Source organism: Pipistrellus kuhlii, unplaced genomic scaffold (assembly GCF_014108245.1).
Source record: "Pipistrellus kuhlii isolate mPipKuh1 unplaced genomic scaffold, mPipKuh1.p scaffold_m20_p_23, whole genome shotgun sequence".
Lineage (NCBI taxonomy): Eukaryota > Metazoa > Chordata > Mammalia > Chiroptera > Vespertilionidae > Pipistrellus > Pipistrellus kuhlii.
Genome location: NW_023425522.1, coordinates 12393451 through 12411429, shown reverse-complemented (window position 1 = coordinate 12411429; position 17979 = coordinate 12393451). Strand labels below are relative to the sequence as shown.

Sequence of the window (17979 nt, the reverse complement as noted above, 5' to 3'; positions counted from 1 at the left end):
AACAGCCGAAACCGGTTTGGCTCAGTGGATAGAGCATCAGCCTGCGGACTGAAGGGTCCGAGGTTGGATCCCGGTCAGGGGTATGTACCTTCGTTGCGGGCACAGCTGCAGGAGGCAGCTGGTCGATGTTTCTCTCTCATCGATGTTTCTAACTATCTCTTTCCCTTCCTCAATGTAAAAAAGTCAATAAAATGTTATTAAAAAAAAAAAAAAAAAAGAGATCCCAGAACAGATGTGAGCAGTTTCCTCGCTCACCTTAGCGGAAACCTTGCCGCAACCTTGGCCCACAAGACCCGGTGAAGAGACTAAGGAGGGCGCTGGGGCCGCCCTGCACGGACTTTCGGGGGAAACTTCGGGAAAGCTGTATCCGGGCCCTTCTGGTCACCCGCTCCAGACCCTCCTCCTTCCCTAGGCTTAGCCGGTGGGACCGCCGCGCTCACCTGGACCGCCTGGCTCCCACAAGCGCGCTCCAGACGCTGGGTGCACACGGTGTGAGCCTGAAACGAGAGCCATCCCCGCGCCGGATGAGGACGCCGCCGTCCAGCACCCTGTGCCCAAACCCGCGAGCCCCTGGAGATACGCATGCGCGCAGGAGAGGGGGGCGCTAGGACCCGACGTGCCGGCCGGCCGGTGGGCGTGTCTGCGTTCCCGTCAGCGTCCTCCAGAAGTCTCGCGATGCTTGCATTTGAACAGTTTGGCGGGTGAGAGCCATGGCGGAGCTAGCCCCGCGACCCCGGAACCGGCTCTTACGAACGTACGGGCCTGTGGGCGGCCGGGGACCTCGGGGCCGGGCGGCCCGGGCGGGCGCGCAGTGGTTCGCGCCTCAAGACTCAAAGCGTTTCTTCAGCAGCACCAGTAGCAGCAACGCCAGCAGCGACGACCCCTCGCCGTCCGTCGCCTCCGAAGATTCCGATGACCCCGACTTCTGCTGCGAGGTGGGTCGGCGGCGGAGGCGACCCGGCGGGCGAGTCTCCAAGGCCCGGCCGAGCCTGACCATGACTCCAAGGCGCCTGAGGCTGCGAGCGCGGCCGCCGCGGAAGTGCAGCACCCCCTGCAGCCCGCTCGGCCCGCCGCCGCCCTTCCCCGGCGGCAGCCCGGGCCGCCTCAGCCCGGACCTCAGTGTGTGCAGCCAGCCCAGCGACGGCGGCCAGCTGGGCACCAGTGCCTCCTTGTTTAGTCCCCCAGCTTCTCCGGGCCCCGGCCCTGGGTCCCCAGCGCCCGGAGACAGTGTCATAGGTACCGGCCCCTCTGTCTCTCTGGATGCCACCTCTCTGGACCAGGCACCTGGTTCCTGCTCCCAAGAGGCAGCAACAGGCCGAGGCAGGCTCACCAGATTGGCCCGCCAAGCTCGTTCAAGCCTCACGCCAGCTCTCTTTAGCCTTATGGACTCGGGAAACCCGGAGGATTCTGAGTTTGGGACAGGTGCGAAGGATAGGAGGGAGTCCTACTGTGAAAGGGAACTGATGGGGAAAAGGCTGGAGAACCCAGGTTTATCAAGGATGCGAAAGAAGAGGGTCACAGACAAGGTCTCTTGTCAAGAGACTGGGGCTCCAGGGGCTGTCCAGACAGAATATGAGGCCAGTGGTTGCAAGCTCCGTAAAAGACCTGGGAAAACCTACAGGCCTGAGAGAACTGGGCCGAGCCAGAAAAGGAAACACCAGGAGGCAGTAGAAACCTCTCTCCTCCCTTACAACCCGTTTAAAAAGGGCCAGAGGATGGGAAAAGATTCATTCCTTGCCCAGGATCTGACTCAGTTACAGAATGACTGCTCTTGGACCAAAGCCAGGGCTTCCTTCAGTTTCCACAAGAAGAAGATCGTGACTGCGGTGTCAGACGTGTGCAACAGCGCCACCACCAGCTCTCCCTCGGGGTCCTTCATATCGGAATATCCAAACTCTCCCGTCCTGAACAAGACAAGCAGTGCTCCATCCCCTTGGCACTCCTCTTCCATGTATTTGCTAACCCCCTTAAAGACGCCACGTGTCGCAGACCAAAAGGCATCTGATGCCGAAAAGGTTTATAGGGAATGCAACCAGGAGGGTCCTATCCCCTTTAGCTCTTGCCTTTCCACGGAAAGACTGGAATGCTGCGAGAAGATCGGGGAAGGAGTGTTTGGGGAAGTGTTCCAAACAGTTGATGATTGTGCACCAGTAGCCCTAAAAATCATCGCCATTGAAGGGCCGGATTTAGTCAATGGAGCCCAGCAGAAAACTTTTGAGGAAATCCTTCCAGAGATCATCATCTCCAAAGAGTTGAGCCTCCTGTCTGATGCTGTGTGCCACCGCACGGAAGGCTTTATTGGGCTGAACTCGGTGCACTGTGTGCGTGGGCCTTACCCGCCCTTGCTCCTCAGAGCCTGGGATCACTATCACTCAACCAAAGGGTCTGCAAATGACCGGCCTGACTTTTTCGGCCGAGACCAGCTCTTCATTATACTTGAATTTGAATTTGGAGGAATTGACTTAGAGCAAAGGAAAAAGACGCTGTCCTCCATAGCTACTGCGAAGAGCATTCTGCACCAGATCACCGCATCCCTTGCCGTTGCAGAGGCATCGCTGCACTTTGAGCACCGAGACTTACACTGGGGGAACGTGCTCTTAAAGAAAACCAGCCTCAAGGAAGTCCACTACACCCTCAGCGGGAAGACGGGCGCTATCCCCACCTGTGGGCTGCAAGTCAACATCATTGACTACACCCTGTCACGCTTGGAGCGGGATGGGGTGGTGGTTTTCTGTGACATTTCCATGGATGAGGGCCTTTTTACAGGTGAAGGTGACTACCAGTTTGAGATCTACAGGCTCATGAAGAGGGAGAACAACAACTGCTGGGGTGAATACCACCCTTACAGCAATGTGCTCTGGCTGCATTACCTCACAGATAAGATTCTGAAGGAAATGGTCTTCAAGAAGAAATGTAACACCACTGCCTTGAAGCAAATAAAGAAAAACATCGAACATTTCCATCAGACAATGCTGAACTTCAGCTCTGCCACCGACCTGCTCTGCCAACACAGTCTGTTTAAGTAAGTCACAGGCGCCTGACCGCCCCAAAGCGGGAGAGGCCAGTAGCCTGGAAAGTGTTGTTTTCCATCTCTATCCCCAGGGAAGGCTGAAATTCCTCTTCTAATCAGCTTTTCAAACAAGAGTTGTTTCCAAGTGGAAACTGAAATGTTTGTGGAAATCTTTAGACGACAAACATTCTTTAAAATGAACTACACACGAGGACAAGTGTTTATAACTTTTAAGCCCTCTTTCTGTCAGCAGAGTCTATTCTGTAAGTTTCCATATTTTCATTTTGAGCCTTGACACTTTATGTAGCCTAAGGGGGGAAATTTTCAGGAAAAAAAAAATTCAGCCCAAGGTCTCAGCTGTCCTACTCATCAGAGCCTATAGGTATTGGCAGGCTGGCTTTGGGAACCATGCTACAGCTCAGGAGTCAGCCGAGAGCATAGGGGCTGTAGCAAAGCAGAGACCAAGACAGAATGGAGGGAGAGAGAAAAGGAAGATGGTAGACAGTTTATAGGGAGACATGCAAGAAACGCCATATATTTATCAAGCTCATTTACCAGTCACAGAGAAGTAGAATTTAACAATTTTCAACAGGAAAATAAATGTCTCCATGGCTACTAAAAAAGTTGTGAGTTTTTGCTTATTTGTTATCAAGGGAAGTAAATATTGCTTTAAGAGATGGGTGGTTGATATTCCTTCTGAACATGACTTGGATAATTTACTCCTAATGTGTTCTTGGGTTAACTAATCTTGTATTTACTCTTTTTCTAGAACTCTAGTTTTTATATCTTTGAGAATCTGTAGTCACTCTGAAAAGAGTTGCAATTGTGATAGAGTCAAGAATCGCCTCTAAGTACCTGAGTCTTTGTCAGCTTCTTCACTCTTAAAAGCCGGAGCCCTTGTAATTTAATTGGAACACAGACTTGCAGCTGGAATTCGGCTCCAAAGAAATTTTCCCCATGGATCTGCAGAGTAAAGAGTAGGAAGTCAGAGTTGGTGTTGCTTTGCCACTTGTAGCTTTGCAATAATAAATGCTAAGCACTTACATTGAAGGAGAATTCTTTGTGGTCAGAAAGCCCCTGGCTTGTGTTAATGTACATCACTGCTGGTCTGCAAATGAGTGGACACGTGTTAGGCCTCAAGGCCCCCTTGTTTTAAGTGAACCTGAATGCTACTAGTTGGGTACACTAGGACAGAGGGCACCAGATCCTTAAGAGGAATCAAAGCTAAATATCAAAATATAAATTGGTGGTAGGGCAGTTAGGAGCAGGCAGAATATTTGAATAGTATATATTTGGGCTGATTCTTTATCTAATATCATTCTTCAAAGTGGTCTTACTTTTCTCCTTCCTTCCTTCCTTTTCAATCCTACAGCCCACTCCTTCCCTTTTTAACATCATGTCAGGACCCTTTTGTAGCAAGACCAGTTGACATTACCACTTTGATTACTACTGTGCGTTTCTAGGAACCAACTGTTAGTGTCCTAGAGATTGATGGGAGCCTGGGTTTTAAGCAGCCTCCGCTCACCGAAAGGCAGTACCCATACCCAGGATGCCCACCAACTCCACCCACAAGAGAGAATGCTCAAAACTGTCCCCCAGCTGTTGGCCCCTTGGAGGTACTTACTTGGGAAGCACTGCAGTGAAGGCATGCCTGAAGTGAAGTCTGTGGGTCTTTCTGACCAGAGAGCTTCTTTCATTGGCACTGAGAAATAAGAGTGTTAGTGCACAGCACACCTGCTTTGTACATATGGCTGCTTCTATTATATACCTTTGCTTCCCAAGGTTATCAGGGGCCAGATAAGAAAAAACTCTTGGAAATAAGCAGAGTGCAGAAGAGTTGCTAGAAGTCCAGATTTAAGAAATAGTGGTTTAGAAGGATTTCTCAACCTCAACAATATTAACATTTTGGGCGAGATAATCCATTGTGAGAGGCTGTCCTGTATATTGTAAGATGTTTAGCAGCATCCCTGGTCTCTACCTGCTAGATGCCAGTAGGCCCCCCAAGTCGTGTACATTAAATTTCTTTATGTAGCCTGGCCGGCATGGCTCAGTGGTTGAGCATCGACCTATGAGCCAGGACCTCACAGTTCAATTCCCGGTCAGGGCACATGCCCAGTTGCTACGGGCTCAGTCCCCAGTGTGGGGCGTGCAAGAGACAGCCAGTCAATGAGTCTCTCGGCACTGATGTTTCTATCTCCCTCTTCCTTCCTCTGTGAAATCAATAAAAATATATTTTTAAAAAATATATATCTTCAGGTATTGCCCCTGAGGGGCAGAATCACCCTTATTTGAGAACCCTTTCCCAACACCGTATCCCATCCTACCCCCAAACATAGAGGTTTTGCAGGCAAAAGCTTCCCCAGAATTAAATGAACCAGAATTAGAACTCCAGTCAAGGCTCATTTTACCAGACTATACCATGGTTCTACTTTGTGTGTCGATGAAAGACTTTCAGATATACAATATTTGCTAACACGGGCCACAGGTGCCTTCGTTGGGCTTCACTGAAGTTCCTTTCTCGCGTGTGGGAGGGAGGTTTCTTCCAGGGCGCAGCCTGGGTCTGCTGTGGCACAGGCACTACTTACTTTGTGACTGTCACCGTGATGTCAGCTGTCCTGTCTGGAAAGGCACTCTCCTCTAGCTGCCAAACTACTGAAAAGTTTGCCTATTTTGAAAAAAAGAGAGAGAAAACAAAGTCACTTCATTCTTCTCTATACCACTCACAATTTAAACTACTTCCTACTAATAAGACAGACCTGAGAAATAATTTATATTGCTCACATTTTTGTATCATAGCAGGCTTCCACATTTGTTATTCCATGTAACCTTCTTATTCCTCTTTACAACTGAGCACACATTCCTGAGATTCTTACAGCACGAAGAATCAGGCACTCAGCTCAGGACTAATAACTTTGGGTCTGATGACCCTTCCATACTACCTGCTGTTTCACTCTGTGGTGAGCCAACAATTTGTCTGGCTGTATTCCCCCACACATCTCTCCCTACTTTCAGAGCGGACTTGGCAATTGTAAGCACACTGTGGATTGACTGTACAGTGAAAGGAAGCATGGGACCACAACTGAGATTCCAATGAGACTAAAAAGTAGAAGTTACCAACGCTAGGGTAGTAAGACAAGTCAGCCAATCAAAACACTCACAGATGCCCTCCTGAGTATAGGGTGACCAATCTTGCACTTCATGACCAGGATAGAAGCAGCTGGCTTAGGGTCATCACACTGAATATTTGGGGAAGGAGGCTGTTAACACAGAAAAGACTGTTCTTAAAAGGCAAAAAAGAAGAAGAGCAGTTTTCTCACACCAATTTAGCATAATTTGCTTCCCCCCCCTCCCCCCACATTCAAGACACTTTGCCCAGAGCTGAGGACACAAATCATACTTGGTCCCTGACTTCCTCACAATTGGAACTAGTTCCTACTAACAAGCGGGGCAGGAGAGCTCAGTGGTAGATGGTTGAGGAATTTAAATACAAGGCCTAAGGAGTGGTTCTGGGAGAGAGGTACAGAGAACAGCAGCAGAGAAAGATGAATTTCACCTTGGACAAAAAGTCTTTATAGGGAAGGAGACATTTGAATTGCGCCTCAGGCCACTGCAAATTTCACATACTGAGATAGACTGGAAGGCGAGCTTGAGCCCAGCACCACCATGCTGCCCTTTTCAATCCTGGTTCCTCATCTGGACCACTGAATACAGAGAATGATTTGAGCAACTACTTTTTTTCTTCTTTTTTTAACTACTATTTTCTAAATTCTCCCACGGAGGGTGCATCACCAGTTCCATTCTGGATGCTTAGGAGGTCATTTCATTCTTTCCATATAATGGATGTTGTCTTAGCCCGAATAGCCTAAGACCTTCAGGGACAGACCATAGTCTGACAAAGCCAGGTTTGTTGATTCATTATAGAGGGAAACTTCACTGCTGTCTTACCAAAGGGAAAGACAGTCACTGAAGGACTCCGGGGAAGGGTGGTGTGGAGGTGAGATACAAATGAGGCAGTGTTTCGATAAGTTAAAAATCAGGGCTGTGAGTAGAAGGGTCACCAGCATCATGTTTGCACTGCAGAGTGGACCCAGGGACCCATGTCCTTGGGGACTATTCAGATGGATGTGGGCAGCTTTGTCCAGAAATGCTGTATGTGCAGCTGTGTACCTCAGAAGGATATGGACTGCTTCTCCTTGTCAAAGTGACAGATTCTCCAGGCAAGGTTGAGATGGTTCCATAATTACAGATACAACTTCAAGCAGCAAAGTTTCTGATTTCCAAAGACTTTAGAGAACACAATTGCTCAATGTTATGATACTTTATAGCTGCAGGGTGTCCTTGGCAACAATACCGTTTCCTAGTATCTTGCAGCTGGCTTCCTGTCTGCAATCCCAGGCTGATGAGTGGCAGGGCAGACTTTACATTTTAGTCCTAGCTAATTTATTAGAGATTATTTCTCTCTCAGAACCTGGGTTAGGGAAAGCTGCAGGCAGGGAGGAGTGATTGTGCGGCAAAATGGCAGCATCGAAGGTTTGTGAGACAGAGAATGGCATGACTGGATTCCATGGCATGTAGTTGGATGGAGGGGCTTCATCCAGTTAATTTATTTTTAAGTATATTTTTATTGATTTCAGAGAGGAAGGGAGAGGGAGAGAGAGATAGAAACATCAGTGATGAAAGAGGATCATTGATCGGCCACCTCCTGCATGCCCTCTACTGGGATCAGGCCCACAACCCGGGCATGTGCCCTGACTGGGAATCGAACCATGACCTCCTGGTTCATAGGTTGACACTCAACCACTGAGCCACTCCCATTAATTTAAATCATTTATTGAAGGGACCAAGATGAGGCTGGAGGTAGTTTGGAGGTTGCCATAAAAAAAAAAGAGTATGCAGGGAGGAAAAGCCATAAGTGGCATGTTTCCCAAAACTGCTGTCATAGTTACCTTTTGTATCCTCTTAAACTGTAAGTTCCTCGGGTAAGTCAAAGCCATATTTGTCATGTAGGAATCTTCCCCAGAATTAGTGAGGCTAATGTTCATTGTCAGCTCCTTTGTGACACCCACCACCAATTCCATCCTGCACAGGGCAGCAAGTAGATAAGCGTTAGCAGTTTATTATTCTGTAAAATCCTCGATGCAATGCAATAGCACATTCAACTAACTTCTTAGATAAATTGCCTAAAGCAGTGTTTCCCAAACTTTTGACATATGTGTACCCCTTCTATAATTTTCGTAACGCTGAGTACCCCTCGTATTCATGAGAACGCAGAATTCGGCGCAGCTAAGCACAGTGCAGTGCATATTCCCACCAAACTCCGGTGCAACACGTACCCCCACCAAACTCTTCCCGTACCCCTGGGGGCACGAGTACCACACTTTGGGAAACACTGGCCTAAAGTATACATTTAGCCTAGATTTTCTTCCCCCTTAACATAAGCAAACACCTGGACCTCCACACCCACCTCAGTGGCTGTGCGATATAATAATAATGGCTACCATTTATTTAGTCCTTTCCATGCGCCAGGGTCTGTGCTAAATGCTTCACATGCTCAATTTATCCTCATAATAATCCTATGAAATAGGATGGTTATTCTTCATCTTCTAGAGAAGGAAACAGAAACCAAAAGAGGCTCACTAATTTGCCTAAGGTCTAGCAACCTCAAAAAGGAATTGGGAGAATTGGTCTAAATCCTCTTTCTGTTACCAATTCTCTGTGACTGTAGACAAGGCACTCCCTTACACAAATCCATCCATTTCACGTGTGTTTATGGAGTAGCTTCCCTGTGCCAGATACCCTACTCAACGCTAGAGTAACAGTGGTGTGTGAGACAGACTCCATCCCTGCCCCTTTCCTGGCCTTAGCTTTCCCTCCCACAAAGTCATTCAGCCCATTCTAATGTAAAGGCTTTGGTTTAAACCAGGTGAAGAGAAGGCTTGGGGCTCTGTGGGAGCTTCCTTCAGTCTGCTGAGGTGCATTGGGGCCCCAAAGTGCAGAATAACTACCAGTAATTGAAATCTGTAGGAAAATGTGTCACCAGTACAAAGAAAACTTTCCACCATCTGACATAGTCAAAGACGGGATATGTAGCTCTGGGAAGAAACCGTGTGCTTTGTTGTATTGTTTTTCTCACAGCTGAAAAGAGGAAAGATTGATTGGAGGGAGAGAGGGTCAGAGCCAGCCTGCTGTGGAGATCCATCTGAGGGATGGCACATGTCTGAAATAAGACAGTAGTGGTTGAGATGGAGGGAAGGAGTAGAAACCAGACATGGTAAGGCTGTAGTTGTGAACAGAGCACGGGGAGAGAGGACTCAAGGATGACCTCCAAGGTTACAGCCTGGATGACTGATGAGGGAGAGACCACAAGAGGAAGGGCCGAGGAAGTCAACAGAGTTGGGACACGATGAGAGGTGTTCAAGGTAGAGGTGTTGAAATGTGAGTTGGATGCACTGTTTCAGAACCCAGGGAAGAGATCTGAGAGTTGTCAGACTATTTTAACAGAGATAGTTTCAGAGGCCCCGAATGCAAACACGGATGTGTGCACACGTGATCTTCTAGGGAGAAGAGTCTGTAGTTTTCCTTAGATTGTTTGGGAGATCTATGTCCACAAGGTCAAAAACCACTGAAGTGTTTGGATGCTAAAGATTAGCCTTGACAATAATCTTGGGGAGAAAAAGATAGTGCTTGCTATGTATGTACACTAGGGGGTGATGTAGGGCCAGCTATGTGTGCTATATGTTTCTTAGTTCACACAGATTGGCCCAGAGGGCAGTGCTTGGTTTCATTAATTCCCTGTTGGAAGCAGTTGCGCTTGCTTGTTAGGCTGGATTCCAAAGCACTCAAAAGCCTTGAATTGGATCCTTATCGATTGAGATGGGCAGCGCTGAGCCATGCACATCTGAAACACCAGTCTTGCAAACGTCTAGAAGCACTGGCCTTCGGTACCATGTTACACACGCAGCACTGGTAGCCGGGAGGGCATTTAAGACCACCATACGTTCCAAACCGAACTTGTGACCTCTTCCTGCCTTCCAAAGTCATTTTTTCAAAGGCTTCCCCACTTCAGTTGTTGGCATCACTGCTGTCCTAGAACTTTGCGGTCACAGAAGTGGTTATCGCTGTGCTGTGCAGTATCAATAGCCATATGTGGGTATTGCACACCTGAAATGCGCACAGTACAACTGAGGGGCTAAAGTTTTAATTTAATTTAAATTAAAATTGGACAGCACAGTTCTACGATAGATGCTCAGGCTGAAGCCTTGAAAGATTTCTTAGACCCCACTCTTTCCCTCACTCCCCACCTTCAATCTGTCATCAAATCCTATGGCTTTACTTCTCTGCTACCACCCTTGCCCAAGGCACCGTTCCTTCTCACCCGAGTTATTGTAAGAGCCCCCTGCTAGCTCCCTGCTTCCACCTTTGCTCCTACAATCTGTTTTCAACACAGCAGCAAGAATGACCCGGTGAAAAATGAAAGATCATCCATTCCTCTGGCTTTCCAGCTCCCAGTAACAGCCCCATGGAAGGCCTGTGCAGCCCTCCCTGTCCACACATTGCCTCTCCCTCCTCATGCTACTGCGACCACTCCTGTCCGGGCCATTCCACCCACCATCCAGAGCATTTGCACTTAATCTTCCTTCCAATACCCACATAGTTCCTTCCTTTACCTCCAGCGTGTACCAAAATGCCTCCCCAGCCAGCCCTTTCCTGACCACTCGTTTAAAACTGCCACCCCACTCCACCCGTACTCCCTCCCACCTGCCCTGCATTATCTTCATAGTAAACTTGACAGCATAATATTTACTCATTTGTTATCTTCTCCCCCTAAAAGCAGCAGGAAGGCAGGGCTCTTTGTGCTGCTCGCTGCTGTATCTGCAGCACCTGGAGTGCTTTGCACAGAGTAGATGCTCCATAAACATTTACTGAATTAAGTAATTTGACACTGGCTTATGAAAATAGCATTGCCCAGGATGTCAGAGACCTGGATTCAAGTCTACCAGATGACCCCTGTGACCCCATGCAGGCTCCCAACTACCGAGTCTGCTCTCTAATCTATAAAATGGGAAAGCAGATATCTGTGTCGCCTCCTTTATGGGATGGCTGGGGAAGCAAGACTATCTAATAAAGAGGGAATATGCTAATGACTGCCATGCCCTCAAAGATGGCGGTGCCCACAGCCACAAGATGGCGGCGCTCTGCGCACCTGCCTCCAGAGTCCCCCAGTTCCCTCAGCCCCCCAGCCTCCCAGGGCCCGCCCGAGGCGCAGGCAAGCCTTGGATGTTGGCTGCCTAGCTGCCCAGGGCCGCCCAAGGCTCAGGTAACCAGGGCTGGCTGAGGCATGTGCTGCCATCAAAGGTGTCGCCTTCCTCTTATCGCTGGGTCGCCTCCAGACCCCTGAGGGTTCTCAGACTGTGAGAAGGGGCAGGCTGGGCTGAGGGACCCCCCCATCCAGTGCCTGGATTTTCATTCACCAGGCCTCTAGTGGATAATAAGTGCAAAGCACTTTGTGGGCCATGAGGGGAAGGAGAGGGAATGAGCAACTGATCCTGATGAGAGGCTGGTTCAGGTAAGTCAGGAGGAAGTTTACTACAGAAACTGATGACTGGATTGGACTCACTGAGTGGTGGTGGCCAGCTGTAACTCGGCAACACAGAACAGCTTATTCTTGCAGGCCTTCTCGTAGGGCAGCTGTAACGAGACAAGGGCAGGATTAGCCCAGGGACGCTGCAGCCCCAGCAGCTTGCCTGTGATCTCCTTAGGGCATGCTGGGCAGGCTGGGTGGTGTCCACATGGCTGTGACTGACATTTCTTCATCTGGCAGGAGTAGGAGGGACAGTTGGGTAACAGATGGCAAGTGACAGTCTGTCAGGTAGGAGGTGTGCTTGGTCCTACAACACAGGTATACCATGAGTCAGGCTTCTGGCCAAGGTAAAAAATGGGGTGACCTTCCTGGGATGGTAGGAGGGCCTGTCACATTTCTATTACCAGAATTAAGCACCAACACTCACAACTCAGTGAGTACTTTGAAATTTTGGGGAGGAAAACCTACATGAAGAAGTTTTCTTAATCCTTTGAAGCAGAGGTAGGAACAGCAGAGGCACAAATGGAAGATACTAATCAATTATTGTCAGGATCCAGTCCTGCACACCCTCTGATTCCGTGGGTAGTCTTTGGGGGTTAAATATTCTCCTTGTAATCGTGCCTACACTAAACCAAACTAATTCAGAGTCACAGTGGGGCCACAGGCCCAGTCAAAGTTGAAAAGCCCTAATTCAGGTTGAAAAATCAAAGTTTCTAAAGAATCTGGGTGTTTTTGTTTGCTTGTTTTATTAATTTCAGAGAGGAAGGGAGAGGGAAAGAGATAGAAACCTCAATAATGAGAGAAAATCATTGGTCAGCTGCCTCCTACAGGCAGGCCCCCCACTGGGAACGGAGCCTGCAACTAGGCATATGCCCTTGACCAGAATCTAATCTGGGCCCCTTCATCTCGTAGGCCGACGCTCTATCCATTGAGCCAAACCAGCTAGGGGTGGGTTGATTTTTATTATGAAGGAAACACAGCCAGCTTCTTAACTGGGAAATCTCTGCATTTATCTCCCCAGCAGCCAGTGACCGCACCAGCAGCTTACTCAAGGACTCTGCCCGAGGCCTGAAGCGGGAATGGAGCCCGGAGTTAGAAAGGAAGCCTCCCACTTCCTGCAGACTGGAGATGCGATTTGCAGAAGTCAGAGCTTGACTCCGACTGGGGCAAAGTTTGGGGCAAAGTTTTTTTGGATTTTCTTTAGTTTTGTTTTTCATATAGACAGGTAGCCTGCTCTCTTTCACCCAAAGCCAGTGAGAGCGAGCAAGGTTAAACTATAAGCTCCTAGCTAGAACTCATTTTCTGGAAACATCTGTGTACTCAAACTAATACCAAATCACGCCTCCTCATCCATTTTACCAATGGAATAAAAAATGTCTTTGCCAAACCATCAAAGTAATAATTGATGCAGGTAAACATCATGAGTGGATGTTAAACAGGATACATTCATAATCTCCAAGCATCGCCTATAAGATACGTATTCATGAACGGGAGATAGCACCAGTCATGGGCAAAGCAGTGTGCCCTGATGTGACACCTCGAAGGACCGACTTCACTTCTATGATATTTTTTCCCCAGACACACAATCTAATCGTGAGGAAACACTGGACAAATTCAAGTTGAGAAACATTCTACAAAATAACTGGCCTGTATCCTTTGAAAATGTTGAAGTCATTAAACACAGAAAGACTGAGAAACTGCTCCAAATTAAAGGAGACCAAAGACAAGTGATGACAAAATGCAATAAATGATGCTGGACTGGCAGGAAAAGTTTTTTCTTTTGCAATAAAGGATGTTTATAGGACAACTGATGAAATTGAAATAAATTAGGTAATAGTATTTTATTATTATTTCCTGGTTTTGATCATTGCACTGAGGTTTTGTAAGAGAATGTCCTTGTTTTTAGGAAATATATACTGAATACTGAGAGTAAGGCATCAAATCTATAACTCTAAAATGGTTCATAAATATAAATGTGTGTATATGTGTGTAATTTGTATATATGTATATGTACTCTACATGTATCGAGAAAGAATGCTAAAGCAATGTGAATAATAAAATGGATAAATGTTAACGTTTTGGAAATCTGGATAAAGAATGCATGGGGAGCCCAGCCAGCATGGCTCAGTGGTTGAGCATCAACCTATGAACCGGGAGGTCATGGTTTGATTCCTGGTCAGGGCACATGCCCAGGTTGCAGGATTGATCTTCAGTGTGGGGCATGCAGGAGGCAGCTAATCAATGATTCTCTCTCATCATTGAGGTTTCTATCTCCCTATCCCTCCCTCTCTGAAATCCATAAAAAATATATATATTTTAAAAAAAGAATGCATAGGGATTATTTTGGAGTGTGCTTATAACTTTATAGTAAACCAACTATTTCAAAATAAAGTTTTTTAAACAATATATATAATTAGTGATCATCTGCTTATTGACAAAACTTTATTACATTAATTCTCCTAAAAAAGATTCTCCTAATCTTTTTTCAACTAACTTGCTGTCAATACCAATTTTTAAAAAATTCTTTTGCCTGGTTGGCGTGGCTCAGTGCTTGAGCATCAACCTATGAACCAGGAGGTCACGGTTCGATTTCAGGTCAGGACATACTGGACCTGCAGAAGGCCGATGAATGATTCTCTCCCATCATTGATGTTTCTCTCTCTCCCTCTCTCTCTCACTTCCTCTCTGAAATAAATAAAAATATATTAAAATTTTTAATTTCTTACAAAATAAATATACTATTATAAATTTAAAATAAAGTCTCTTGCCTAAAAATTTAAGATGTCAGTCTTTGTTCATACTAGTGGAGGACCCTCATTCCCTCTTCCTGGGCAGATGAGCAGTGAAAACAGTCACCCTAATTGTGCTGCTCTCATTTCTATTTACTATTTGTTTAGTGTTTTGGGAGAGAGAGACATCAATTTGTTGTTCCTCTTATTTATGTATTCATTGGTTGGTTTTATATATGCCCTGACCAGGGATCGAACCTGCAACCTTGGACTATCATAATGACTCTCTAACCAACTCAGCTACCCAGACAGGGCTTTATTTACTATTTGTGATTAATACATTAGATATTGACCAAAACTGGAGCTAAAAGCTTGTCTAATTAACAGAGCATTTGGGTAAAAAAAATATTGGACAGTCAGGAAATATGTTACTGAGCTTTTCTGTGCCCGCATGAACTAGTATTGGCTTTTTAGTTTAAATTTTGGAGACTCAACTCATCCCAACTAACTGTAATTTTTACTCTTTAAGGCTCACATTGTCACTTCTTTGATCCTGCTGATTTTTCTATACCCCATACCACACTTTAAATGTAGACAGAATATTCCAGAGCCTGGATACAAGCAAGATCACCTTAGATATCATAGAGTCAGGGAATATGACTGTTTGCTTTCCCCCTCTGACTTCCCTTAGCAATGAGAAAAGTTTCTGGTGACACTACCTGCCCGAAGGGGGCAAGTTTGGTGGGCCAGACATTCAGCCCGAAGGCCCTGAGCAGGACCTGGGCAGACAGCTGTGCCAAAGGGCATCCTCTCTGCCAGCAGGACAGGGTGGCTCCAGTCCAGCCCCCACATGGGACCCCCACTGCACGGTCATCAGACACCCTTGCCAAGTCAGGCAGTGTGTTCAAATGCTTCATTAAACATGTAGCAAGCACTCCGTGAACATGAAGGACTAGCCTTGGGTGGTAGTTTGGAGGCGTGATTACCCACCAGTGAGGCCCCTTTGTGCAGTCAGGGGCCCAGATGCTGTCTGAAGACCCTCCCAATTCTAACATTCTTTGAAGTTAGGGGAGCAGGTACTTTGGGGGGGATGGTTCCCTGGAGGGTCCAGGCCTAGCCGTGGCTGGAGTCACCTGGAAGATGGCGGAGGGCTCACTGTAGATGTCCAGGACAGGGTGGGGATGGCTCCTCCGGTCCTTGGAGTGCTGGAGTTGGTAGCTGACCTTGACACTGATGCTGGAGAAGCAGTCCTCTTCGCAGAGCTGCAGCCACCAGGGAGGCGGAGGTGCAGTTGGATGTGGGGCAGAAGGTGACAAGGAGAACACCTTTAATTCGGCGTAGTCATGACATAAACATGCAAGTGGTGAGCCAGAGGTCCTAAGCCTCTTCCAAACAAGCCAGGCTGAAGGGAAGCTGTCATGTAACCAAGCTGCCAGGAGCATTGGAAATATCCCTGGATCTGCTCTCAAATCTCATAGCTCCTTATGGTTTCCACCCCAATCCTAAGGGGTCTGGCCATCGTGAGTTAAAAACTGACGACTTTGCCCAGCCTGTGTGGCTCAGTGGTTGAGCATCGACCTATGAACCAGAAGGTGGCGGTTCAATTTCTGGTCACATGCTCAGGGCTTGATCTCTGGTGGGAGGTGTGCAGGAGGCAACAGATCAATGATTCTCATCATTGATGTTTCTATCTCTCCCTCTCCCTTCTCTGAAACCAATAAAAATATATTTTAAGAAAATAACATATTCTTTAAAAACCTGATGATTTTATTCAGAGAGCAAATGGGAGGCACTGAGGGATGACTCATGGTCACATCTGTATTTACAAAACAGCATGAAGGACATATTAGAGGGGAAAAAACAAAAAGCCATCCTTCTCTCTGAGTGAGCCATGGAAGAAGCTTTGAGCTAGGAGAGTAGGTGAGCATGATCCCAGGTGGAAAGAGTAGTTATGCTTTTATTTAAAGAAGCCACAGACTCACTGGAAACTCTTTCTTAATCCTATTAACAACTGGAACAGATGTGGGGGCAGATGTGTAGTTAGAAGCATAATGTATGAGGTTGTTGGAATAAATGGCCTTTGTAGGTTTAAAGTTCTAGGGCCTGAGTCCTGACAAATACGTTTTCTGTGTGTATTTGTAGACACCTTTGTTAGGTGTAAACCTTCATAAATGATAACTTTTGTCTTTCTATTCCTACTTTCTCTCATTCAGTTTTTCTGATAATGGTTTGAAGAAGGACCGCCAGCCCCACTCTTAGGTCAGCTGACAAGAGAAAAGAATAAACAGCAATTAGAACATTTCACTTTCTGTTCAGATGCTAGGAAGCTCAGAGATACAGTTAGTGTTCAAATTAATTTGGATTTCTAATATAATTAACTTCCTCACCCATGCCATTATGTGGTTCCTGGTCTTTTATAGTTTTTTAATATACAATATTTATTTAAATATTTTAAAATTGATTTCATAGAGGACGGGAAAGGAAGAGAGGGATAGAAACATAAATGATAAGAGAGAATCTTTGATCAGCTGCCTCCTGCACACCCCCTACTGGGGATTAAGCCTGCAACCTGGGCATGTGCCCTGACCGGGAATCTAACCATGACCTCCTGATTCATAGGTCAATGCTCAACCACTGAGCCACACCAATGGGCTATTATGTTAATTGTCTAGTTTGTATGGACTGGTACATACCCATCATTGCACAGACCCCTCTGAATTTTCCTCACTCACCTCTCCGTCGGTGGGGCTGAGCAGACGGGACTCACAGAGAGGGGACCCACTGTTCCACTCCCGAAGGCAGCTCTGACAAGCCCTCTGGTCCGCACACTGGAGCCTCTTCCTCTCCTTCAGCACATCCACGTCCAACGTGAAGTTCAGAGACGTCCCTCTGAGGCCTGGGAGTGAAGACCAGACCCTCCCGATGAGGCTGGGAGGGGCAAGCCCCAGACACAGCACCCCCAGCCCGCCGGAGGCTCCCGGGAGCTCTCCAGCGTGTGGCCCTGCCAGGCGCTTCCCTGGGGCTGGACGCTGAGTTTCTTCACTTCGAAGGTACTTTTCTCATGTCTTCTGGCCCCTGGCTAACGTCCCTCAGGGTCCCAACCCAAACCCAGAGCAGCACATGGCTGGGATTCAGGGAGAAAAGGAGGAGGAGGGGAAACAACACGGAATGGAGAGTAACACCTGAGGACAGCAGAGCTGGAAGCACCTTACAGACTCCCTGGGCCAACTCCCTTACTGTACAGAACAGAAACCAGGACCAGAGAGGGAAAGACACCTGCCTAGTGTCACACAGCTGCTCAGCAGCAGCCGTCCAGGCTCCATGGCCTGAATCGTCCCACCTGCACAGTGGGACCCCTAAGGCCCTTCATTTCCTCTCCGCATTCGATAATGGCCTCCTCCTGCAGGAAAGCCACCCACCCGGGAGAGGGCTTCCTTATTTGCAGGAACCAGAGAGACATTTCAGGGATTGCTACGGAGACTCGACACCTTGGGGACTGTTGCTGATGGGCTGCTCTGGAGGGGGGCTCGTGGGGTGCCAGGAAGTTCCTGGGCTGTGAGTGCCGGGCCCACCCTCTGCCTCCTGGAAACAGTCTCCCAAATGGTGCCAGGAGGGGGTGGGAGGAGCGGCCAGGCCTCTGCCTGGGCCAGGGGGACAGC

The 17979-nt window shown here is 47.6% G+C and overlaps 2 protein-coding genes across 3 annotated transcripts in view; one reads left to right on the top strand and one right to left on the bottom strand.

The window, feature by feature from the left end:
* The window catches only part of ITGAE (integrin subunit alpha E), a 58052-nt gene that overhangs the window by 7823 nt on the left and 32250 nt on the right, over positions 1 to 17979 (bottom strand). The window contains exons 18-27 of the mRNA XM_036451795.2: positions 17053 to 17216; positions 15454 to 15582; positions 11628 to 11698; positions 7957 to 8089; positions 6169 to 6267; positions 5596 to 5675; positions 4635 to 4712; positions 4055 to 4118; positions 3866 to 3973; positions 441 to 497 (exon numbers count right to left, since the gene is read on the bottom strand). Coding sequence (XP_036307688.1) covers positions 441 to 497; positions 3866 to 3973; positions 4055 to 4118; positions 4635 to 4712; positions 5596 to 5675; positions 6169 to 6267; positions 7957 to 8089; positions 11628 to 11698; positions 15454 to 15582; positions 17053 to 17216 — 983 coding nt within the window. The remainder of the gene's footprint in view (positions 1 to 440; positions 498 to 3865; positions 3974 to 4054; positions 4119 to 4634; positions 4713 to 5595; positions 5676 to 6168; positions 6268 to 7956; positions 8090 to 11627; positions 11699 to 15453; positions 15583 to 17052; positions 17217 to 17979) is intronic.
* HASPIN (histone H3 associated protein kinase) lies at positions 225 to 14148 on the top strand. Of its 2 annotated transcripts, none has more exons than XM_036451798.2 (2): positions 225 to 3022; positions 12616 to 14148. In XM_036451798.2, exons 1-2 carry the CDS (start codon positions 711 to 713, stop codon positions 12620 to 12622), a joined length of 2319 nt encoding a protein of 772 aa, XP_036307691.1. In that variant the 5' UTR covers positions 225 to 710; the 3' UTR covers positions 12623 to 14148. The 2 variants fall into 2 exon arrangements, with proteins under 2 accessions (XP_036307691.1, XP_036307690.1); XM_036451797.2 differs by having other exon boundaries at positions 12613 to 14147.

Coding starts and splice junctions, on each gene's coding strand:
- HASPIN (XM_036451797.2), top strand. CDS start 711: ATGGCGGAGCTAGCCCCGCGACCCCGGAACCGGCTCTTACGAACGTAC.